The 24294-nt window shown below is 44.6% G+C and overlaps 1 protein-coding gene across 2 annotated transcripts in view; it reads right to left on the minus strand.

The window, feature by feature from the left end:
• Positions 1-1231: 1231 nt before the first annotated feature.
• The window catches only part of NOX4 (NADPH oxidase 4), a 154574-nt gene continuing 131511 nt past the window's right edge, over positions 1232-24294 (minus strand). Inside the window, exons 14-18 of one of the 2 annotated variants that reach the window (XM_073318024.1) lie at positions 15867-15986; positions 11556-11664; positions 10691-10759; positions 8253-8353; positions 1232-1352 (exon numbers count right to left, since the gene is read on the minus strand). In XM_073318024.1, coding sequence (XP_073174125.1) covers positions 1232-1352; positions 8253-8353; positions 10691-10759; positions 11556-11664; positions 15867-15986 — 520 coding nt within the window. The remainder of the gene's footprint in view (positions 1353-8252; positions 8354-10690; positions 10760-11555; positions 11665-15866; positions 15987-24294) is intronic. The other variant, XM_073318104.1, reaches the window with a different exon arrangement.

The following is a 24294-nucleotide window of genomic DNA, read 5'->3' on the forward strand; positions in this document are numbered from 1 at the left end:
TGATTTCCCGCCACTTATTATGTACAGATTGGGAAATGGATGGTAGGAGAGAAAGCTCATGTTCTGAAGCTCTGGGAAAAGAAAAACAACAACAATCCTGTAGACTGGCCAAGGCTTCCATCAGCACACACCAAGTAAAGGGTCACAGCAATTAAGGCTAATTCCTACCATATTATAAATGGTGATGCAAATGACATATCTGCCCCAATTCTCCTCTCAGTTATATCGGTGTAATTCAGCATCAATGCACTCAAGTCAGTTGAGAGGCTGAAGTCAACTTGAGTCACTATGGAGTACGTGAGCTGTAAACTTATCAGCAGAGGCACCTAAAAAGGCAGCTTGAACTCATTCATCCATGTGTGTGTGTGTGTGTGTGTGTGTGACTTCCATGGTGACTTGGGGGTATAGCAGAAATATCCTATCTTGCCTTCTCCTGCTAGTTGTTTTTCCTGATCCAATTCCCTCTAGGTACATAAGTCATACGCTTTTTGTGAACTCATTCAGTATCAAACTGATAGAAGTTACACTAGTACCTCTATGGGCCAATTTACACCCCACCTGTCATTTACATCACCATAGGATTTGGCCCAGAGATTTCATAGGGTTGCACCCACTTTCGCATAGTCTGGGGTAAGCCCTCAATATATATCCCTACCAGACAGCTATCCAGTATGGAGGCAGGCTAGGGAGAATAAACTTTTATATTTTACATACAGAATCCTAATCTGCAATATTTAAATGATCTAATATTTTTGGCCTGGAGTTTCTCCATTTCAAAGCCATTTCATTTGTGTGCCAGTAAAGAGCACCATCTGTCTTGCAGAGCACTTTTAATTCTGATCAATCTGGAGTTCGTTTAACCAATCCCAATTTCAGAGGACTGAGGTTAGCAAGATGAAGTGGAGAAATTTCAGATGTTCCATGGATTGTTCTTGAATCAGCCATAAAAGCAACCGTGTGTTTCCGTTTTTTAAATTAATTTACATACTGATAAATGAATCATCCCCACCAACATAAATATTTTCTGAGAGCTTTTGGTTTTGAGCATAAACACTTGATGTGACTTGGTACTCTGCTGTGTCCTTATTTCAGAATTTTAAATAATCATAAATAAGAAAACCTGCTACTCTTTGGTATATTGTATCTGCTTAGCACAAAGCTCTGACTCTTAAGTCTTACAAAAAATAATTGCACTTCTTTCTTCCATAGAGTCCTGTTAGTCCCAAGACTTTCAGCTGAAGGATTCTTTATTGTATTCGAACCTTGTCCCATAGGAGTTGCTGCTGTTGCTCAATTTGTGGAGTACCTTGGAGATTTCATTTGGTCCACAACAGAAAACGCCAACAGTTTTCCTATTAAGAATGAAAAGTGAATCACCACATGCCAGATAAATTGTGAATCGTGTCTAAAGGCACACAGAGCTGGATTCTAATCTCACATACCACAGAATTACACTACTGTCATATATTTTAAGGCCAGAAAGGACCATTAGTTCATTTAATCTGACTTCTTTTATATCAGAGGCCATAGAATTTCACCCAGTTATCCCTGTATTGAATGCAATAACTGGTGTTTGATCAAAGCACATCTTCCAGAAAGGCATCCTGTCTTGATCTGAAGACATCAAGAGATCAAGAATCCACCACTCCCACTGATTAATCACCCTCACTCTTACAAATTTGTGTCACTTCAATGACTTCATTAGTGTAATTTTTCATTTATACCACCGTGAGATCATAATCAAGTCTATGATGATTCAATACGCGAATTAAAAGGAAGCACTACCAGATCATGCATTATTTCTAGCAGCAGCAGAATGCCTCTATTGCTACAATGTTCTTGATTGAAACGTTCAGATTGAAATTCTGCTCTCCCGCTATCACACAATCATAGAAGATTAGGGTTGGAAGGGACCTCAGGAGGTCATCTAGTCCAAGCCCCTGCTCAAAGCAGGACCAATCCCCAACTAAATCATCCCAGCCAGGGCTTTGTCAAGACGGGCCTTAAAAACCTCTAAAGATGGAGAGTCCACCACCTCCCTAGGTAACGCATTCCAGTGCTTCACCACCCTCCTAGTGAAACAGTGTTTCCTAATATCCAACCTAGAGCTCCCCCACTGCAACTTGAGACCATTGCTTCTTGTTCTGTCATCTACTACCACTGAGAACAGCCAAGCTCCATCCCCTTTGGAACCCCACTTCAGGTAATTGAAGGCTGCTATCAAATCCCCCTCACTCACTCTTCTCTTCTGCAGACTAAATAACCTCAGTTCCCTCAGCCTCCCGTCTTAAGTCATGAGCCCCAGCCCCCTAATCATTTTCAGTGCCCTCCACTGGACTCTGTCCAATCTGTCCACATCCCTTCTGTAGTGGGGGGACCAAAACTGGACGCAATGCTCCAGGTGTGGCCTCACCAGTGCCGAATAGAGGGGAATAATCACTTCCTGCAATTTGCTAGGCCTGATGAAATTCATCCTAGGAAATTTAAGGAACTAGCTGAAGCAATCTCAGAACTGTTAGCAATGATCTTTGAGAACTCATGGAGGACGGGTGAAGTCCAAGAAGACTGGAGAAGGGAAAACATAGTACACAACTTTAAAAAGGGGAACAGAGTATGTGGGAAATTATATACCAGTCAGCCTAGCTTTGATACTTGGAAAGATACTGCAACAAATTAATAAACAATCAATTTGAAAGCACCTGCCAAACCAACCTAATTTCCTTCTTTGAGGGTTACTGGCCAGGTGGTTAAGAGGAAGCAGTAGCTGTGGTATATCTTGATTTTAATAAGGTTTTTGACATAGTCCCACATGATACTCTCTTAAGCAAATTAGAGCAATATAGTCTAGATGAAATTATTATAAAGTGGGTGCACCACTGGTTGAAAGACCTCCTCAAAGAGGAATTATCAGTGATTTGCTGTCTAACTTAGAGGGCATATCTAGTGGGGTCCTGCAGAGGAGGTCAGACCTGAATCCAGTACTATTCAATATTTTCATTAATTACTGGGACAACAGAGAACAGAGTATGCTTATAAAATTTGCAGATGACACCTAGCTGGGAGGGTTGCAAGCACTTTGCAGGACAGGAATAGAATTCTAAATGACCTTGACAAATTGGAGAATTTGTCTGAATTCAACAAAGCAAAGTATTTCATGTAGCAAGGAAAAATCAAATGCACAAATGGAAAACAACTGGCTAGGTGGTATACTGTTGAAAAGGATTTGGGGGTTATAGCAGCTCAGAAATTGAACATGACTCAACAATTTGATGCAGCTGCGAAAAAGGTTAATATAATTCTGGGGTGTATTAACAGGAGTGTTATATGTAAGACAGGGGAGGTAACTGCCCAACTCTATTCAGCTCTGGCGAGGCCTCAGTTTGAGTTCTGCATCCAGTTCTGAGCACCACTCTTTAGGAAATACGTAGACAAAGTGAAGAGTCCAGAGGAGAGCACCAAAAATGATAAAAGGTTTCCTGATAACAGTCTTCAAATATGTTAAGTGATCGTCTAAAGAGGAGGGTAATAAATTGTTCTCCATGTCCATTGAAGGTAGAACAAGAAGTAATGGGCTTAATCGGCAGCAAGGGAGATTTAGGTTAGCCATTAGGGAAAACTTGCTAACTCTAATGGTAGTTAAATTTTGGACTAGGCTTCCAAGGGAGGTTGTGGCATCTCCATCATGGGAGGTTTTTAAGAACAAGTTTGACCAACACCTGTCAGAGGCAGTCTAGGTTTACTTGGTCCTGTCTCAGTGCAGGGGGCTGGACTAGATGACTTTCCATGGTCCCTTCCAGTCTTACATTTGTATGATTCTATGATTATTTAAAATGAAAAAGAAAAAGCTGAAATGAGCATTTACCAATTTTTAAGAAGCACATGCAGAGATGCGGGTTCTTATTATACATTCATTACTGAAGACCTAGAATGTACAGTTACACCCATTACCATTTATCCACAATACTAGTGCACACCATAGCAGCGCCAAGGAACCATTCGGCCAGATGATGTGAATATTAACGATAATCCGTGTTCTATGTTAGGAATTCATTATTCAAAAGGCACACGATTGTTAATGTAGTTGGATCAAATCCAGATCCCAGAGTCCTTACTCAATTCTTATGTAGAGTAAACTCCGACTGAAGTCAATGGCAGTTTTGTTCTAAGTGTCTCAGTTTCAGCATCCAAAAACTGAGGCACCCAAAATCAGTGGCCACTTTTGAAAATTAAGGCCTACGTATATTGCAGAGAATGACAGTGGCAGCTTACTGGTACATATAATCTATTTTAGTGTGCAGTTAAATTCACGTCACAATTAACTGCATTGTCCCCTAAACTGCACTGAAGGAAGTCTGCGCTGCTAGACAGAAAAAAAAAAGTATAGTCTAAGGGTACTGACAAATTTACAGAAAAATGTGCCTTTGAAAGAAGAAAATGTATCATATAAAGTCTCTGGCCCACACTTTCAAACTTAGGTATCTAAAGTTAGCCAGTTAAATCCATAATTCGGCCACCTGAATAACAGATGACACTGACTTTATACAATGAAGGGAAGCGAACATTAGCATTACAAAAGTCAGGAAATGTCATGAAAAACGTTGCGTGTGCAACCAAAATGATGGCCTTGTCCAGATGTGTTACAATACCATTTTTAATTCTATGATCTCACATGGTTTACAATCTTTCCATACACATTCTGCACCCCCCACCCTCCTGCACTGTTGTGTATTTACACTGAATTCCATTGTCATAATGGTCCAGTGTTGCACTATTGACAAGGGGAGAAAAATAAGTGGCCTGATTTTCGGATGCGTTGAGCAAATTATTGACCGCTGTCTTCAACAGGATCTGTTGGTGTTGAACACTTTTGAAGACCAGACAGTATGTGCTTTTGTGGATGAGGAGAAGGGCAAGTAAGCCTTGAATCGAAATTTTTATCTTATTGTGTATTTAATTGAAAGCCTTAATGTTATTAAACATTTGTATCCATTAGTTTAATTAAGTACAGCGAGGTACTTAATTAAACTCACTCTACATACTTACATAACCGTAATCACCATAGTATCTCGGCCCCTCACAATCACTAACAGATTATTATCCTGACAGCACTTCCATGAGTAGGAAGCATTTTACAACAGGAAACTGCATCAAAGAGAGGTTAAGTGACTTGCCCAAGGTCACACGGGAAGTCTGTGGCTGATCCAGAAATTGAATCCAGGGCTCTTAAGTCCCAGTCAAGTCAATGCCCTATCCACCAGACCACCCTTAACAGTAATACTTAGCACTGCTATAGCACTTTGAAAGTATAAAGTGTTATGCAAATACTAATTCATCAATCCATACAACTCCCCTCTGAGGCAAGTAGGCGGGTGAGCATTATTATTCCCATTTTACACATGGAGTCATTGAGAAAGAGGTGAGGTGACTGGCAATATAATAAGAGCCAGAACGAGGACTCGGGATTTTCTGATTCCAAACCATGTGTTACATTCCTTATAGATGATTCTCTTTTATAGCATGGAGAAAATGTGCCTTATCTTTACATACCTTCTTTCCCTACATGTTTTAATTTCTTCTGCCTAGCTCATTCTCAGCTTTATATAAGAAGCATATTGCCATTTGGACCCAGCAAAATGTAAAAGCTATGATAATATCTCAGAAGTATATAGCGCATTTTTATCCTGAAGATAAATGAATCACAAAAAAGGGTACCACCCTTTCCCCAAATAGTTTGCACGAAAATCCTGAAAACTGGATGCATAACATACGCTCTGAATTGTCCCAATGCAAATACTGTAGATGTGGTATAAAATATCAACAGTAGATGGTGCACTTTTGCTCCTCTTAGTTGAACTGAAAGAATCTGAACCTGATGCTGGATTGAATTAATCTGTTAACTGTGCGGAGAACTATTACATTCTAGCAGACCTCAGAAACTTAGACATGAGCTTCCCTATCTGGGAGTCAAGCAACCAAAACCAATGGTATGACTGAACTGATGAGAGCATCCCTAGTTGCATGTTTGTTTACATAGGGCTTTTAGTAACCATAGCCAGAGCCACAGAATCACAGGAGGGGAAGGGAACTCAATGGGTCATCTAGTCCAGTCCCCGTACTTAGACACGTCTAAATATTATCTAGACCATCCCTGACTGGTGTTTGTCTAACCTGTTCTTTTTTACTAGAAATGTAAAATAAAAACTGGGAAATCCTTTGATGTCACCAAATAAAGACTGCAAACCAACCACGTGTGTGTCTGCAAACACGTCCAGAATCCTGAATGCCAATGCTAGACTTGTTTGGCTAAAAGAGGAATTGTTTGTCTTGCCCTTATTTAGTGGTGTGCATATTGCACCAGGGCCATTCGGAGGGAGTTACTGACAAATGGGAAGAAGTAGGAGAAGAAGCAACAAAAGGTCAGCGAGCTGAAAAATTGAATTATGGTGAAAGGTTAGGTTTCAGAGTAACAGCCGTGTTAGTCTGTATTCGCAAAAAGAAAAGGAGTACTTGTGGCACCTTAGAGACTAACCAAATTTATTTGAGCATAAGCTTTCGTGAGCTACAGCTCACTTCATCAGATGCATACATGCATACATCTGATGAAGTGAGCTGTAGCTCAAGAAAGCTTATGCTCAAATAAATTTGGTTAGTCTCTAAAGTGCCACAAGTACTCCTTTTCTTTTGGTGAAAGGTTAAAGTCCCGATCTTGCACCTGGTAAGTTCTATGAAAGTTAATGGGATGCCTTATCTACACAGCGCATGTAACTAAAGTGTCTGCAGGATGGTGACCTTACAGAGCTAGTCTATAGACCTTAGCAAGGGGGTGATATGGGCTGAGGAAGGGCATAATAAGAGTCTACAAATAATGTAAAAGGTGTTCACAGTCAAGGACGCAGAAGCATTACTGAGGTTCTACAAGACATGTTGCTTAGAAATCAAGGTGATGGGCATCTTAGAGATACAAAGATGTAAGGGAAAGTGGTACTTGAGGATCTAACCAGGAGCGATGAGATGAAATGTAGAAAGGAAAAATCATGAAAAACGTCTTGAAAGAGATGTGCATTCGGGTGTGCAAGCGTCTCCCAAGAGAAATGATGGAAGCTCCCATTATTTTGATCTTTTGAAAAATAGAATGGACAAAAGATTAAGAAAGAAATAAGAATGACACTTAAAGGGTTAACATTCCCCAAACTGTGCAGGAGGCTGTGATTACAGGACCAACCTAGCAGCAGATCTACCTCTCACACTCTCCCCATCTCCTTTGCCATGCCCCTATCTCTCCCCACCATAAAAAGCAGGACTGCCCAGAGCTCAGCCCCTGCAGAGCTGTTCTCCATGTTGCACAGGAAGTACACACCTCTACCTAGGCCCCAGTTCCTGCCTTCCCTCCTGCACATCACTGAGTAGCAGTATTCATATATATTGGTTTGCATTACAGTAACTCCCTAACAGGGAGCATGGCTCCATTGTGCTAGGCACTTTGCTACTTTGGGGGAATAGCAAGATTAGTACCACAGTGTATAGATCAGATCTTAGGTCCTGACCCTAAGAGATATCACATACCAAGCGCTCACACTGAGATCAAATAAGATTTTCTGGGGCCCAGTCCTTCTCAGGATCTAATCCTCAGTAACCACAGCATCAAAGAGACTGGTTTAACAACTGGGTTAAATTAAATCCAGAAGAGGTGAGTCAATACTTTGATGTGTGTCTCATTTATTCTACATCTGACTTGTCTAGACTGTAAGCTCTTTCTCGTACAGTACTGATTACAGAGTAGGCTCTTAACAAACAATAAATAGCACTTGTAGCCCTCAAAGAAAATATATCTTCTGAATAAAGACATAACACAGTAGAATACGGCCAGAATACAGCATTTCTATTATTCGAACTATAAATCATAAAAGTCACTGCAGAAAACTGGCATATGTTGCAAGATACTGATTATAGCAAAGGATTAAAACATGTACAATCTCTGTGTAGCAACACAGAAATATGATTTTTATTGCCTGGGCCACTGACGGGTTTAGTTGCGGGGGAAGATGAACGGCTCTGACTGCTCAAAGTGAAAGATGTTTTTTTACAGTCCATCTCTCAGCTGCAACACATTCAATAATATCAACATCAGTAGCTTGAATGTTACATGATAAGATAAACCCCGAAGTAATTTCCATACAAATATAGCTGTTTATTAAACATACACAATCCCCATCTCTCAAACTCTGGCAAAACCTATCAAGAGTGGTACTTACTGTCTGTTACACTTCGCTATTTCATCAAAAAGGAGTTTCCAACGAGGTCGTCCAATCAAAAGCCTTGAGTTCAGGACCTGGTATTTTTCACCAATTATCTTCTGTGAGAAACAATAAATTCAGTTGCTGTGTGTTTGTAAATTGTTACACATCACTCAGAGCTTGTATACTGGTCTGGTAAATGCCCTGGCTGATTTACCAAATAGCTGAAATATAAAAACTGAACTAAGTATCAAACCGTGTGACTTAGATTGCAGCCATTTCTATGCATCAATACCTCAGCTCCTTGCCTTTTGAATAACCATCTTCAGGCTTGTGTGCTGTTTCTTATATAGCTAGTTATTAGTCTCCACATTATTTTTAAACCAATTTGTCAATTCATACATAGAGCAATAGTTATATTCTCATTACTCACTCCCTAGTTTGCCTTCACTGCTATCCTTTAAGGGACACTGTCCATATAGAAAAATCACATTTCTGTCTGAAGTATTTTTACCTACTATTGGTACAAGTAACACCTAAGCTAACTGAGGCTGAAAAAGTGAGAAGGGAAACCTTTAGAGGATGGTTTACCAGTTGCTTTGAACAGCCTCAGCAGCATCAAGCACCAAAGCTGCATCCTTGGAGTGAGCACAGGATTCTTTTAGCAATTCTAACCTGGTAAAATCCCAGCTGACCTCTCTTTATGAAGCCAAACCTGTTTCCACTGCATTGCATTACCGCTCCTTGTTTTACTGTCCTAATATAATGTAACATGTGGCTGGAGAAGAATTATATCTGATCTGATTTTCTGCGTTCACCCCATAATCGAATGATCTAAACCATCTATTATACTAATACAAAAGTACATTCTAAGCTTGAACCGTTTTACATTGGTTTTTTTTACCATGGCCGAAAGCAGTTTCTGGAAATAAAAATGGGCTTGATTCTCTTGTGTCCTGCATCTCGGGTCACTCATTTACACCAGTGCAGAGTGAGTAAAACGCGACACTATTTTGGTTTGGTAGCATTTTACACTCACTTTGGATTGGTGTCAACGACAGCACGAGTGCAGGGCAATGGAGACTTGCATCCAGTGCTCCCTTGAACTATCTGGAGTAACTGTTCAAATCTGGATTTATGCTATGCTTTAACTAAAGACAAAATTTAGCCCTCATGGTATACACTTCTATACTTGATGCCACTTTTTCTACCAAACAGTCATAAAAAAGAAAAGTTTCAGAGTAGCAGCCGTGTTAGTCTGTATTCGCAAAAGAAAAGGAGTACTTGCATCCGATGAAGTGAGCTGTAGCTCATGAAAGCTTATGCTCAAATAAATCTGTTAGTCTCTAAGGTGCCACAAGTCCTCCTTTTCTTTTTTAAAAAAGAAAAGGAGTTCTAATACAAATTCAGTAGCTACTGGACACAAAATCTAAGAGTAAATATTCTAAACTGCATTTCAGTGATATTCAGCTTCATCTTGGATGTTCTACCTTGAACCTGGTCATTTCTTACCTGTTAATTAATAATATATTGGATTATCTCCATGCCAGCAGAGACATCCCATCCAGTTATTTGGAACTAGCACTGAATATTCGGAAGATTGTTCAGAATTGTTGCTAGCAGATTATTTAGCTGAAGCCCAGCAGCAAGCCCTGTATATTGGGGTAGTTCTCATCAGAACTATAAATTTTCTCTTGTCTTCATCTGCTAGAAAGGAGAGCTAAATCCAATGGACCTGATTCTTGACTGCCTTTCACCTTTTGTAGTAATTTAAGGCTTGATCCTATGCCAATCAAAGTTAATGACAAAGCTCACATTCATTTAGAGTGTGAAGAAGCAGGCCCTTACATTTGTGCTACAGCAGTGCAAAGTGGATGTAAAATGCTAACACCCAGGTCACCGCATCCCATGTGTAAATGGTTACACAAGGTTCCAGCCAGTGGGGAATAAATCCAACTCTCTAAACTGGACTACTGTGAACAGTTCAGTACATTTTCTGGCTGCATACTTTTAAAAGTTTAACTTCTTCAAACATTCGAGACAAAAACTAAACAAAAAGAAACCAATCGGGATTTTTAAAAATAGCCAGTTTCTCACAACGTGTTTGCTTTCAAAAGTTTGGGGCTAGAATTATTCCAGCCTGATTCTCAGCCCAGGAATGATGCAAGTTTCCCACAAAGCCCTGCCAACTGTCTAATCTGTGGCCTGGCCTGGAAAGACCTCTTTCCTAGAGAAGGGAGATATGGATCTCTGCCCATGGATAATCAAATGAATGCTACCAGACTTTTCTTCTAGTATTGTGGGGCTGGACTTGCGATGCAGTCTTACTGAGACAATTAGCCTTTATTCCCTGCTTAAACCATCTGCAATCATTCCATGTCATGCTTAACTGGCAGTTTGTGTTGTCTACCACCATCAGATCTACTTAGGTTTACAAACAGCATTTAGCCACATACCTGTATCCCATCTGTTTGACTAAGGTACAGCTGGATGTTTATGTAGTCTGGACGGTTTTCCTGCCAAAGCTGGGAAGACCAGAAAAACATCAAGTGAATTAATACGCCTCTTCTTACATAAGAATATGGTTGCTCTTGTTCAGTACCCTGATTAAGCTTGATCTTCACAGCAGATACAGTGGACACTTTAATGAAAATGACACATTTACATATCTTTCTTTTACCCAGAAGCTTCTTTACATCCCAGGATACATGAACAAATTCTCCTAAAAAGACTTTAAAATAGTTTTAAAATCCACCTGATCTCTGTTTTGACAATTAGAGTTGACTTCCAATTTCCATAAACTCACCGACCCACCTCCTTCAGTCCGCTCACCAGATGAGCTGGGGTTTTACTTTTCTTCAAAGGAAAGGATGCACCCAGACTCCTTAGATGCATGTTCTTTTCCCTTCTAGCAAACTTCTTGACCATGCAAGGAGACTGTGCATCCCTGAAGAAAGGTCACATAACCCCGATTTCAGGGCCTGTCCCAACATCCTTGACTGTTTTAGAAAAAACAGTAAGTAAAATCCTGGCTCCACTGAAGGAAATGGCAAAACTTCCATTGACTTCGGTGGGGGGCAGGATTTCACCCCTGTTTTGTCTCACATGACACTTTGAACCAGTCCTTCCATGTACATCAACAACAAATTTCATCTGCCATTTTGCTGCACAATCACATAACTTAGTTTGGTCCATCTGAAATCCCAGCCTTCTCTAGTCATGTTTAATGGAAACACTTTTGTTACTAATCTAAATATTCAAACAGATGTGTTTATTGTCAGTATCCCTTTAAAACCAGCCCTGTGTCATCGTCCCCTTTACCTTGTTATGCAGCATACACAGCAAATCTGCAAACCAGCGAAAAGACTGGATTTCCCTGCACACCCAAATAAAGTAAAGTCTTCTGAGCTTGTAGCATTGCCAGTTATCACTATAAAATGAAAATGATGTGTTTGGGGAATTAATTAATGCTAATTAAGACACTTTATATTAATTGTGCAAATGTTAATTTCCATTTCCATTAAGTGAAGTTAGTTTTCCCCCCATCATACTGAAATGCCCAAATCAGTCTAAAATGATGGACTTAAATACTGAACCCATAACACAGAACAACATGCTATACGGATACTGTCTTTACAGCCGAACAGTATAAACTGCACACTGAATGCATATATGTCTTAAGGTAAGAATGTTGATTCATACATCATAACCAAGATATCTAAGTTATCTAAAAGCAAAGCTGCCTCTGCATTTCAAAAAGATAGTGTGGATTCTTTATTGCAATTATAAGGCAGAGTTCACAAACTCATTTCTTCCCAGAGGAGGCGATGCTGATGAATGCAAACTTCACAGAATGCAACTCCAAAGTAAAGTTAGGGGCGAATTCTGCATTCAGGTGCATGCAAGCATCAGATTATTTCAATTATTACTTCATATTTATATTGTGGTAGTGCACAGAGGCCTAAACAAGGTCAGAGCCCCATTGTGCTAGGCAAAGGTATAGTCCCCAAAGAGCTTCAGCGGCTAGAGCGTGTGCATGGACAACGTTTGGCATTTAGTTTAGAAAACATGACACTTGTGCCAGGTTTCCTAATGGCGATGGAGACAAAACATGATTTTAGTAAAAGAGGGACGATCACAATGAACCGGGCTAGAAAAATAAACAGGAAAAAAGATCTACTGATTAACAGATTTTTTAAAAAAGTCTGCATGATTTTTTCTCAGATCAGCCATGGCTGGTTTTACGTTATTGTTACTTACCTGTAATTTAGCCATTTAGGGGACAAAATCCTTCCCCTTAAAACTATTTACAGATTGTAAAGACCCACTTGGGACCATCACAGCTGCATTCTGGACTTCCAAAAATTCAGCAGTATATATGCTTATTAGGCCAAACGTCATGGCCAGGGGGCAAGGTGTGGGATAATTGCATAGCTGCTCCACGTCTCCTACTGCACAACATGACTTACAGTAGCTACTATGGTCCCATATACCAACTTTCTAATTGCTGATAACTGGAGCCCCCTGCCCCGCCTCATTCCCCTAAGGCCCCATCCCTGCCCCACCTCTTCCTCCAGGCCCTGCCCTAATCCTTTGGCCCCCTGCTGCTCTCCTCCCTCTCCTTTCCTCACAGCTGGATCCTCTCCAGCTCCCGCCGCCCGCCCAAGCTGGGCTCCCTCTGCTCTAGAGCTGCAGCCTGATGCGGAGCCTGCCTGTCTGCCCAGGAGATGCAGGTAGGAGGCAGTCCTGGCTGAGCAGGGGCTGGCACAGTCTGATGACCTGGTGCCTCCCCGCCTTGCCTGTGGTAACCAAACTTTTGGTGTCCCGTCTGTACATCTTACCAGACACTGCCAAGTCCCCTTTTCAACTGGATTTTCTGGTCGAAAACCGGGCACCCGCCAACCCTAACATCTGGGCCATTTTGCTAATGCATCTGTGTAACTGATGGACATGCCACCGTCCCTTTCCATATGCCTAACCCCTCCACTGCAGGCCTGCAGAGGAGCTGTGGAGCAAATCCTCCATGGCACACAGGGTGTGGGGACTCTGACCCCTTGTGTGAACTATCCATACCCTGCAGAGAGGTGCTGGCTGCCCTGGGCTTCATGCCTTGCGTGTCTGTAGTGGGAGTGTAGCATCCTTAATGTCCTGACACCAGCTGCTGCATGTACAATGCTGTCCTGCAGACAAATGTTATTTCTCCCTATTTGGCGTATCATTTGTGCTGGGAGAAACCAGAACCAAGGTAATGGTCTGATCATATGGGGTGAGATCACAAATACAGTATCTTGTGTACAGTATGTAAGCAATAAACTGTATTCATTTACTCCAGTGCATCATTCTGAAATGATAAAAGGAAATAAACGTGTCTCAGCATAAATGAACTGAAAGATATACAAGAGGATTCACTGGGGACCGCCTTTTATCAATTCAGACTTTTGACTTGAGCAAACACAGGCCAGTGGGAATGAGCTAAGTTGAATCAATGTGAGGTTGATCTGTCGTGTTTTGTGGCATGCATCATGCATGCACGTGAAGTGAATGGCATGTCAAACATACAATGTTGGGTTTACCTCCAGTAAGCTGTGACATGATAAATGTGCAGTATTGTTCCACAGCTAAAGATGTGTGTACGACATGCCACGTCCGCTGATATGCACGTTACTGAATATTACTACTTGTAATTAATCATTAATGTATAGACACCTGACCTATGCCAAAAAGCTTCTGACTCTCTTTAAAAAAACAATCATGATTTATAATAAATAGGCAACATTTATTAGATACCTGAGTGGGATATATCTAGGCTGGGAGACCCCAGCTGCTCAGAAAATATCAAAATAAACAAAACCAAACACAAAACAAAAGACTGCATCCTCGTCCTGAAGGATACCCCGATATCCTCCACAGCTGCATGTCCTTAACAAAAAGGGCTTTGCCTTCCTACCCCTTCAAGTTTGGACACAAGAGTTACCGTTTTCACCGCGCCAATCTCAATTTTTATGAAGAGACAAAAAACAACAGTCAGCCTCTCCAGTGGACAAGTGCTCTGTATTGCTGATATCCTTACATATGAACAGCAAAACATCGCTTGCTCTTATTATTACATAATATTGCAGTGCATGACACGCAAGGTTCACTGTAATGCTGGGCTACGCCATGCACTGTCTGGAATCATCCTATTTATCTGGTATCGAAAACATTCACTGGACACTAAGCTGCTGTGGAAACGTCTGTACAAGCCTCTCACTGCCTCCAATAATATGCTGACAGAGACAGCCGTCTCATTACCTACCGCTGGCCCATAGTTATGATATGTGACGTTTTTTCTCAGCACTGTCAGGGATAATCCGTCCTGGAGAAAATGGTCAGGATATCCATTGGGACTCCAGTCTTTTGGCAGAAACGAAAATGCGCTTCAGAAAATGGTACTCCCCGTTCAAAAGAGCATGACCTCAAGCGGTCAACTAGTCCAGTCCCCTGCTCCAAGATGAACAATGGGCTTTCAGAGATGAAAATGTGTAGGGAACCTGTTAGGTTCTTTGAGGGCTCCACAAAGGCACCAGGAGCTGCCACATAAGAGCCTGATTTTCAGAAGCGCTGCGCACCCATGACTCCAACTGAGATTGAGGGGAGCTGAGTGAGCTCAGCATCTCTTAAAATCAGGCTTTAAAAGGTTTTAATTTTACTCCAGCTACCAGCTGATCTCTGAACAAGTGTGTCGTGTGTGAATTGTAAAACACTTTGTAAGCTTATTTCAACTGTAAGCTCTTTGGGCCAGGGACACTCTTTGCTCTGTTTGTGCAGTGACTAGCACACTGGGGCACTGGCCCGAGCCTGGGGCTACTAGGTACACCTAATAAAAATAATAATGAAGATTCACCGTTGTGTAAGAGTGGGATTGGGAGAATTTTGACAGCCCTGGTGACTCACAGAGAGACACTGAAAATTGTGTCTTACTGGATTTTAAAATGTTTTAAATTAACAATAATAATAATTTTAAAAGAGGCAATTAAGGTTAGGATTTTCAAAGGGGCTTAAGAGAGTTAGGTGCCCAAGTGCCATTTAAATTCAATGGGAGTTGAATGCCTGACTCCTCTGAGTTCCTGTAAAACACTTAGCTTAAGCATTCTTGAAAATGATAGGCAAAGAGCTTTGACTGAAGCCAAATATACACCACACTGATACTGCTCAAGCTTCCCCACGCGAGGAAATGCATCTCAGTCCTGACTCTCAGCACCCCTGTTATCTCTGTCCCTTGCCCGAACACAGACTGGGGAGTTTTCCAATTAAAAGGTTGGAATTGTAAACAAATATCCCCATGGACTTGGCAGAGCTCAAACTCAGTTTTCACGGGTCGCTGGATGGGAAACTCTGTCTATAAGGCCTTTAGGTACCACTGTGCCACCTAAGGTACTTTTTCAGCATTGCACTTTCAGCATTCATTGGGCATGAACAGCCAGCATGAATGGATTTGGGATTTTCAATGGCAGATCTCAATCCTCCTCCCTATTCCTCTCTCCACAGGAGGGTAGTGTTCCATGAACAGGAGGTATGCACATGCTGGAAACATTTACAATATGCAACACGGAACTCTGGGAAAATGAATTTAAATAGGGTAGGCTCACATACAGCAGCGTGTTGAGTATTGATGCAAATGGAGTTACTCCAATGCCTCCAGCCACACAGAGGCTAACTTCATAATTCAAGGATTCTTCAGAGGGGCTCCCGAAAGGACCGTCTATGTATAGCCTGCAGAAAAAGCAGAAATACTTTTCAACAAACACATTACAATACAATACAATACAAAGGGTGCAATGAATTTAAAGCCGATACAGAAATAATTTAAGTTAAATATTATTTCTGGGACTCAGAAGATGAAAGCTTTCCCTGGGAAAGTGCGTGTGGTGGAGGCTGTAGAGAGGAACCTAGGTCAAGACTGCACAAAAACCTAGGTATACCGAATCTCTAGAGACTCTGCATGATTACATGTGATGGCACATTTCTCAGTGATGTGGACAGAGAGGGCCAAACTATGGCTGCCCTTGCTACAGTGAAGACCGTAACAACTTGGCTGGTTATGCTGGGGAAAGCAAGAAGCACTGCCTTGCATTGCCCAGTAGGCTAGCAGTCCCAGAGGAGGCCTGCTTCCTGAACATCAGGCATGGCTGAAATGGCTAAACTGCCTACTCCACATTTTCATAAGTGTAGCAAGATCCACTCCCCTGCAACCTTCCCCTCGTGTCCCATTATACTTTACATGGGCATAATGACTCCAGGGAACATAAGGGTGATATTGCACATCCTGCTCATGCCCTGGAAGAGGCATAAATTAGCACAAATGACACAGTAACAGACTATAAAAGGATGACTGAATGATCAAGAATGGCAACAGGGTGTGATACCTCTAGCATTTCCATTTTAAAAAATAAAATAAAAAGGGAATTTCAATAGGAAGTCTTCACTTAGGGTAACATTTTCAAAAGTGCCTATGTGATTGGGAGCCTAAGTCTCATTTTCAAAAGTCACTGAAGCACTGAGAAGCTAAGTCTCATCAAAAGTCAATGGAACATACGTGCCTAAGCCACTAAATCACTTCTGAAATGGGATTTTGGCATTTTTAAAAATGTTACCTCTAATTCTCAGAGGCAACTTTGAAAATCCCAGCCCCAGTCATTAGAAGAATTATAAACAACTCTATAAAATGTGTTGAACAATTTCACATAAATCAAGGTTATCTTTTTATTAATATAGTAAGGATTTGATGCAGTTTTAACCAGAAGTACTAAGAAAAGGAGTACTTGTGGCACCTTAGAGATTAGAGACTAATAAATTTATTTGAGCATAAGCTTTCGTGAGCTTATGCTCAAATAAATTTGTTAGTCTCTAAGGTGCCACAAGTACTCCTGTTCTTTTTGCAGATACAGACTAACACAGCTGCTACTCTGAAACCAGAAGTACTAAGTATCAGAATAGATGGACTTACACAAAAAAGAGCTAGGACTCTGTTTCTCCATTGCATTACACTTGCTGTAGCTATTTACACTTGTGCAAAGCAAGCATAAAACACCACCATTTTGATGGGCTCAGGTGTAAAGGTAGTGGAGAATTGAGCCTCAATAGTCCCAGAATATCCCATATAGGCAGCATCTGGGTGTTCAGCTAAATATATTATTCATATGACAATGATTTAGGAAAAAAGGTTACCTTATTTGTCCCAGAACAAACATTCTACCCCAAACTGGTCAGACTTTATACTGAGGTCCCATTTAAAAAATAGTTTATAAAGTGTTATTAGATAATTCCTAGCTATTTTAATGGTTACTCAGTTGTTATAGTTATTAAATCCCCAGTCAACAGGTAGCTTATAACCATAGGTTGTAAACATCTATAACATCTTCTAGTGAAGTGCATATGACCCCTACTATGCATCTCTCTGACATGCTTATAGCAGCTATTCATCATTTATTAATCATTTAGAAACCATTTATGAATGCAACCTTAATAATAAAAGTGACTGTGAAAACTATTAGTTTGATGTGATTGATTTTTAGTGCACTTGCATGCAAAATGAAACCAACATATTAAATGTTTAACTTCATCATTTTCAGTAAAGTTCTATAATTTCTCTCCATACCCCAGAATTCACCATTTATAATGTTTAGTGTTTCATTTACCCTCATATACGCCTCTCATTATACCTCCATAATTGCTTTTGCCATTGCACAAAACAAAGGTGCAACAATATCAGAAGTACTGCCAATCTCCCCTCTTTACCTGGTTGAATCTTCTCAAATTAGCAACTGATCCTTCTATAACCTGGCTAGATTTCTTTTTTAAAGTCTTGGGGCTATTACATTACTGATCCTATTAATGACATCATAAATACCTTTATGAAATCCCAGTGCTAGTCAAAGCAGGTCCCCAGACAGCACAGTGATGAGCATGGCAAAACACAGATTAGGTAGAAATATGGACAGATAAAAAACGGTTACTTACTTTTGCGTAACTGTTGTTCTTCGGGATGTGTTGTTCACGTCCATTCCACATTGGGTGTGCGCATGCCGCGTGCATGAGCGTCGGAAACTTTTTCCCTTAGCAGCTCCCCTCGGGTCAGCGGGCCCCCCGAGTGGCGTCACTGCGCCGTGCATATATACCCCCGCCGGCCCGACCCCCTCCAGTTCCTTCTTGCCGGTGACTCTGACAGAGGGGTAGGAGGTTGGGTGGTGGAATGGACGTGAACAACACATCTCAAAGAACAACAGTTACGAGAAAGTAAGTAACCGTTTTTTCTTCTTCGAGTGCTTGTTTACGTCCATTCCACATTAGGTGAATTACAAGCTTACATCTGGAGGAGGGTAGGAGTCACGGAACAACTGATCGGAGGAGCGCTCTGCCAACTGCCGCGTCCTCTCTGGCCTGCTGGTTCACCGCATAGTGGGTCGTGAAGTGCACCGAGGACCAGGTGGCTGCTCTGCAGATCTCCTGGATCGGGACCTGTGCCAGGAACGCCGTGGAAGTCGCAAGCGCCCTGGTCGAGTGGGCCATGACCGCCGGGGCCGGAACACCTGCGATCTCATAGCACGCCCGGATGCAGCTTGTAATCCAAGACGAAATCCGCTGCGCCGACACTGGGAGGCCTTTTATCCTCTCGGCCACAGCCACAAACAGCTGCGCGGATTTGCGAAAGGGCTTGGTGCGCTCCAAATAGAATGCCAGCACTCGACGCACATCCAGGGTGTGCAAGCTGTGGTGACTCGGGTCCGTATGGGGTTTTGGGAAGAACACCGGCAGACAAATGCCCTGGCCCAAATGGAATTGGGAGACCAGCTTAGGGAAGAACTTGGGGTGCAGCCGGAGCTGCATCTTGTCCTTGTGAAATACTGTGGCTCAGAGGTGAGGGCCCTCAGTTCGAACACAACTTCTGGCCGAGGTAATGGCAACCAGAAATGCCACCTTTCAGGGAAAGGTGGAGGAGAGAACAGGTAGCGAGGGACTCGAAAGGGGGTCCCATGAGTTTAGAAAGGACCAGGTTAAGGTTCCATGGAGGGACTGGGGGGGGGGGGGAAGGACGGGAACACCCTCTCCAACCCTTTAAGGAACCATCCCACCATTGGGTGGGAAAACACCGAGCCCCCAAGAACCCTGGATGGCAGGACTACCGGGGCCTCCACTGACAGCTCTAGGTGTGATGTGTACCAGTGCTGGCGAGCCCAGGCTGGGGCGATGAGGATCACCACTGCCCTGTCCCTGCACACCTGGCTATTGTCATTGGAAACTGGCACAGGGAGGCCACCGCTTGTTGGATAACCTGGAATCGGGATTCCAGAAGGTTTGCCCTGGCCTGCATCGCGTCCAGGACTGCCCCATGAATTCCACCCTCTGCGTGGGTACGAGCATGGACTTGGGGACGTTGACCAGGAGCCCCAGCTCGTGGAACAATCTCAGGGCCACCTCCACATGGCCCCACACCTCCACCTCGGATCGGCCCGCCAGGACTAGTCGTCGAGGTACGGGTACACCCAGATTCTCAGCCTCTGTAAGAAGGCCGCCACCACGCCATGCACTTCGTGAACACCCTTGGGGCCGCGGATAGACCGAATGGGAGAACCGCAAACTGGTAATGTTCTTGGCCCACGGTGAAGCGTAGGAACCGCCGATGTGCTGGGAAGATGGCAATATGAAAGTACGCGTCCTTCATGTTGAGGGCGGCGTACCAGTCCCCCGGATCCAGGGAAGGGATGATGGTGCCCAGAGAGACCATGCAGAACCGGGCCTTGACCAGGAATTTGTTGAGCCTGCGCAGGTCTAGGATGGGGCAAAGGCCCCCTTTGGCCTTGGGGGTGAGGAAGTACTGGGAGTAGAACCCCTTTCCCCTTAGGCCGTGTGGCACTGCCTCTACCGCCCCCGCCTCTAGCAGCGAGCGGACTTCCTTCTCTAGGAGATGCTTGTGAGAAGGGTCCCTGAAGAGGGACGGGGAAGGTGGGGGGTGGGGTGGGGAGGGGGAGAGAGGCGAACTGCAGCGAGTACCCTTTCCGCACCGTGTGTAAGACCCAATGGTCTGACGTAATGGTGGACCACGCACGGGAGAAACGGAACAGGTGGTCCAGGAAATAAAGGGATGGATCTGGTGACTGGTCTGGTACGCTGTCCTCGAGCGCACCTTCAAAAGCCTGGCTTAGTGCCCGGCTGGGGTTTGTGCTGGCCTTGGTTCTGGCCTGGTGCATTATTGTTATTATTGTTGCGCCATCGCCTGTTATCCCTGTCTCGCCTACGGTAAGGCTCATGCCTATGGCGAGGCTGGTACTGGTGTTGAGGGGGACGCTGCGGCTTAAAAGGGCTTCCTCTGGGTCGCCGGGGTGTGCATACCCAGCGACTTGAGCACAGCTCGCGAGTCCTTGAGGCTGTGCAGCCTTGCATCTGTCTGGTCTGAAAAGAGCCCGGACCCTTCAAAGGGGAGGTCCTGGAGTGTATTCTGGACCTCGGGGGGAAGGCCTGATTCCTGGAGCCACGCTGAGCGCCTGACCACTCCTGATGCGACTGTTCTTAGCTGCCGTGTCTGCCGAATCTAGGGAGGCCTGGAGAGAGGTCTTGGCTACTGCCTTGTCCTCGTCCACCAGGGCAGTGAACTCCTGTTGGGAACCTTGTGGAAGGTTGTCCTTAAACTTTCCCACTGCCGCCCAGGAGTTGAAATTGTGCCTGTTGAGGATGGCCTGCTGGTTCGCAATCCTCAACTGAAGACCCCAGATGAGTACACCTTTCTGCCAAAAAGGTCCAGGCGTTTTGCCTCCTTGGCTTTAGGGGCTGGGGCCTGCTGTCCATGGTGCTCCCTTTCGTTTACTGCTGAAACCACTAGGGAGCATGGACTCGGATGACAGAACAGGAACTCATAGCCCTTAAATGGGGTGAAGTATTTATGCTCCACTCCTATAGCCCTTGGAGCGCTGGAGGCCGGAGTCTGCCATATAGTCTTATAGTTGGACTGAATGGTCTTAATGAGCGGGAGCGCTATTCTGGATGGACTTTTGGGGCTCAAAATGTCCACCACGGGGTCCTCCTGCTCAACCATCTCCTCGGCTGGCAACCCCAAATTTTGGGCGACCCTCCGCAGCAATTCCTGATGGGCTCTATGGTTTATCGGCGGAGGACCGGACACCTCTGTACCCACCACCGCCTCATTGGGGGAAGATGAGGAGGTTAGCTGCTGCTCAACCCCCTCTGGTTGGTCCTTCTGCTCCCCATCTTCCATGGTAGTGGCCGCCGGCTCAGGCCGAGTGAGAGTCCATGGGACGTGAACGAGCTTGGTGCTGGACTCTCTGGTCTATGCTGGGGGGATGCTGGAGGCCAGGGATACTGTTACCTCTGGCACCGCCTGGCGTCAGTGAGGGGACCGGGACCGCTACACCGAGTAACTTGCCCTGGATGGGGCCCCTTGGCGCTCCTGATAGGCTCAAGAGGTCCAGAAGGGCCAATGGCCTGGCAGCCCCTATTGAGGTTGCCAGCTCCCCTGAGGGTCCCTGCTGTCCGGGCCCTGGTGCAGGTAGCTATAGTGGCCAGAGCCGATGCTGGACTGTGATGCCGATCGCGAAGGCCATGGCGATGCCAATGATCTGCGCCGCCGGGAGAACGAGCTGCTCCTGGCTGAGCGGGACCGGGAGCAGTACTGGTATCCTCGGGACCGGGACTGGCATCGGGACCCGGACCAGTGCCAGCGTTCCCTGGACCGGGACCGTCTGCGGGAGTCCTCTGGCGAGGGCCGTCTCAACTCCTCCCGGTGCCAGTCTCTGGGCGGTGCCAGAGAGCGGCATGCCCTTTTTTGGTGCTTCTTCGCATCGACCCACTGCCGGTGCCGCAACCTCCTTCTGGGCCACCGGCAAGTGCGAGTCCACAGAGTCGGAGCTTGACCAGGACCAACTCTGGGAGCGGGGCCAGGATGGTGTCCTCGAGCAGCACACCATTGCTGGCTTATTCCTCGACAGCTCCCGAGGCATGGGTGCCGGAGGGTTCTCCCCATACGGGAGGGGGCTCGCCGCCGCCGGCTCAGTGAGGTCCTTTGCAGCCTCAAAGGTGCCAGGCGTAGAGGGCTGATCCGTTATGCCCTGGAGCCCATCGACCACACTGAGCTCACTTAGGTCTGGGCTCGGTGGGGCTTGTGTTGCCGGGACTGCCTGTGACAGCGCCGGTACCTTCCCGCTCTTGTCGGCGCTCGGGGCCCTGGGAACGACCACGCCTTCCTTTAGGCTGCGCCTGGGGCCGCACTGGGGAGGACAAGCGGTGCTGGGGCCTAGCCTGGTGCTCCGGGGCCGACAGTTTATGGTGCTTAGCCGGTGCTGGGTCTCTCGACGGCTCCGGGGCACTACGCACCGAGGAAACCTAAGCCTGCGTCGGGTGCTCCGGGCCCGGTGGCTGCAATGAGGCCTCCATCAACAGCTGCTTTAGGCGAAAGTCTCTTTCTTTCCTTGTCCTTGGCTTAAACGCCTTGCAAATTCTACACCGTTCAGTTTGATGTCCGTCCCCCAGGCAATGTAGACACGAGTCATGGGGGTCATTAACTGGCATAGGTTTGCGGCATGTGGCACAAGCCTTGAAGCCATGGGCCTGCGGCATGCTCCGTGGCCCGGGGCAGGTGCTGGAGGCCTCCAAGCACCTAGTGACTTAAGTGTCCACAATCTGTAAGTAAACAAACTGATAACAGCTACTCTAAGGCTAAGGGACTGCTCTTCTACGAGAGAGAGAGAGAGAGAGATTGTTCCAATGCCACCACGGATGGTAAGAAGGAACTGGAGGGGGTGGGGCTGGCAGGGGTATATATGCACGACGCAGTGGTGCCACTTGGGGGGCCCGCCGGGAGCCGCTAAGGGAAAAAATTTCCGACGCTCATGCACGCGGCGTGCGCACACCCAATGTGGAATGGACCTGAACAAGCACTCAAAGAAGAACTTCATTTCCAGGCTGGGGAAGAAATTTAGCAGGTTGTGTGCATGCATCTTGTAAAAATAGGACTTTGTTTCTATCTTTTCATAAAATATGTTACATTTTTCTCTAGTTAATAAAATGTACCAAATTGGTATATAAACTATATAAATGGGTAACTTCACTCATTACTGAATTGATGCCACTTCTCGAGTGGAATACAGCAGACCACTGCAACACTGCATAGCCATTTAATAGAGATGGTAAAGAAGCATCTGTTACCTAAATGAAATAGCAGTGGGAATGTAGATAGCCAGACTGTAATTAATCAAACTGGGATCTGGACCAGAGACCTCTAAAGTATACCTAGACTGCAATGTAAGCCCAGGGTTAGTCGAACTCAAATGAGCAGACTTTGGATTTGTTAACCTAGGGCTTGAACATCTACTCTCATTTGTAACCCCAGGCTAGGAATTGTTGAACCTGGGTCCCAACCTGGTGCTCCAGCCTCTACACCACATTATGTGGGCCTGAGGCCAACCACTCACATCCAGCTTACCTAGCACCCTACCAAACTGTGGCTGCTTTAGCCCTTTGTTCATGATGCAGTCAGAAAAAACTGGACTGTTCACCAAACTTGATTGTCCAGAGGACAAAGAAAGTCAGCCCATGGAGTTTTGGAATATTTTTGGTGGACTCCCAAGGTCCAGTGGGGCTGTGTCTACATTGCAAAGCAATATGGCTTGAACCCTGGGTTAGCACCATTTGTGCATAGATAGAAAGGGGGTTAGGCTTGAACCTGAATTCAAACCCTGGGCTTACATTGCAGTGTAGACTTACCCTTAGAGAAAATTGCCACAGACACTTCAATGACAAATAGTATGCCTCTCAGATGTACATCTCATCTGTAAACTGGCACTTCCAACAGCAAAGTAATACCTAAGACAGTTGAGGTCTAATTCTGGGGTATTGGTGGGGAGAAAAAAAATCTGTACTGAATCACTAGGACCAATTCCTGCAGCCCATAGGCATTCCTTGGATGTTTCTCATCCTTGTATTAACCTAGCCAGACGCTGCTTAGCTTGTGAGATCTAACAAGACCACAGCCAAGATGATAGTGATACAAGCACAGAACAAACACTTGTCT

The sequence above is a fragment of the Lepidochelys kempii genome, chromosome 1 (assembly GCF_965140285.1).
Source record: "Lepidochelys kempii isolate rLepKem1 chromosome 1, rLepKem1.hap1, whole genome shotgun sequence".
NCBI classification, from domain to species: domain Eukaryota; kingdom Metazoa; phylum Chordata; order Testudines; family Cheloniidae; genus Lepidochelys; species Lepidochelys kempii.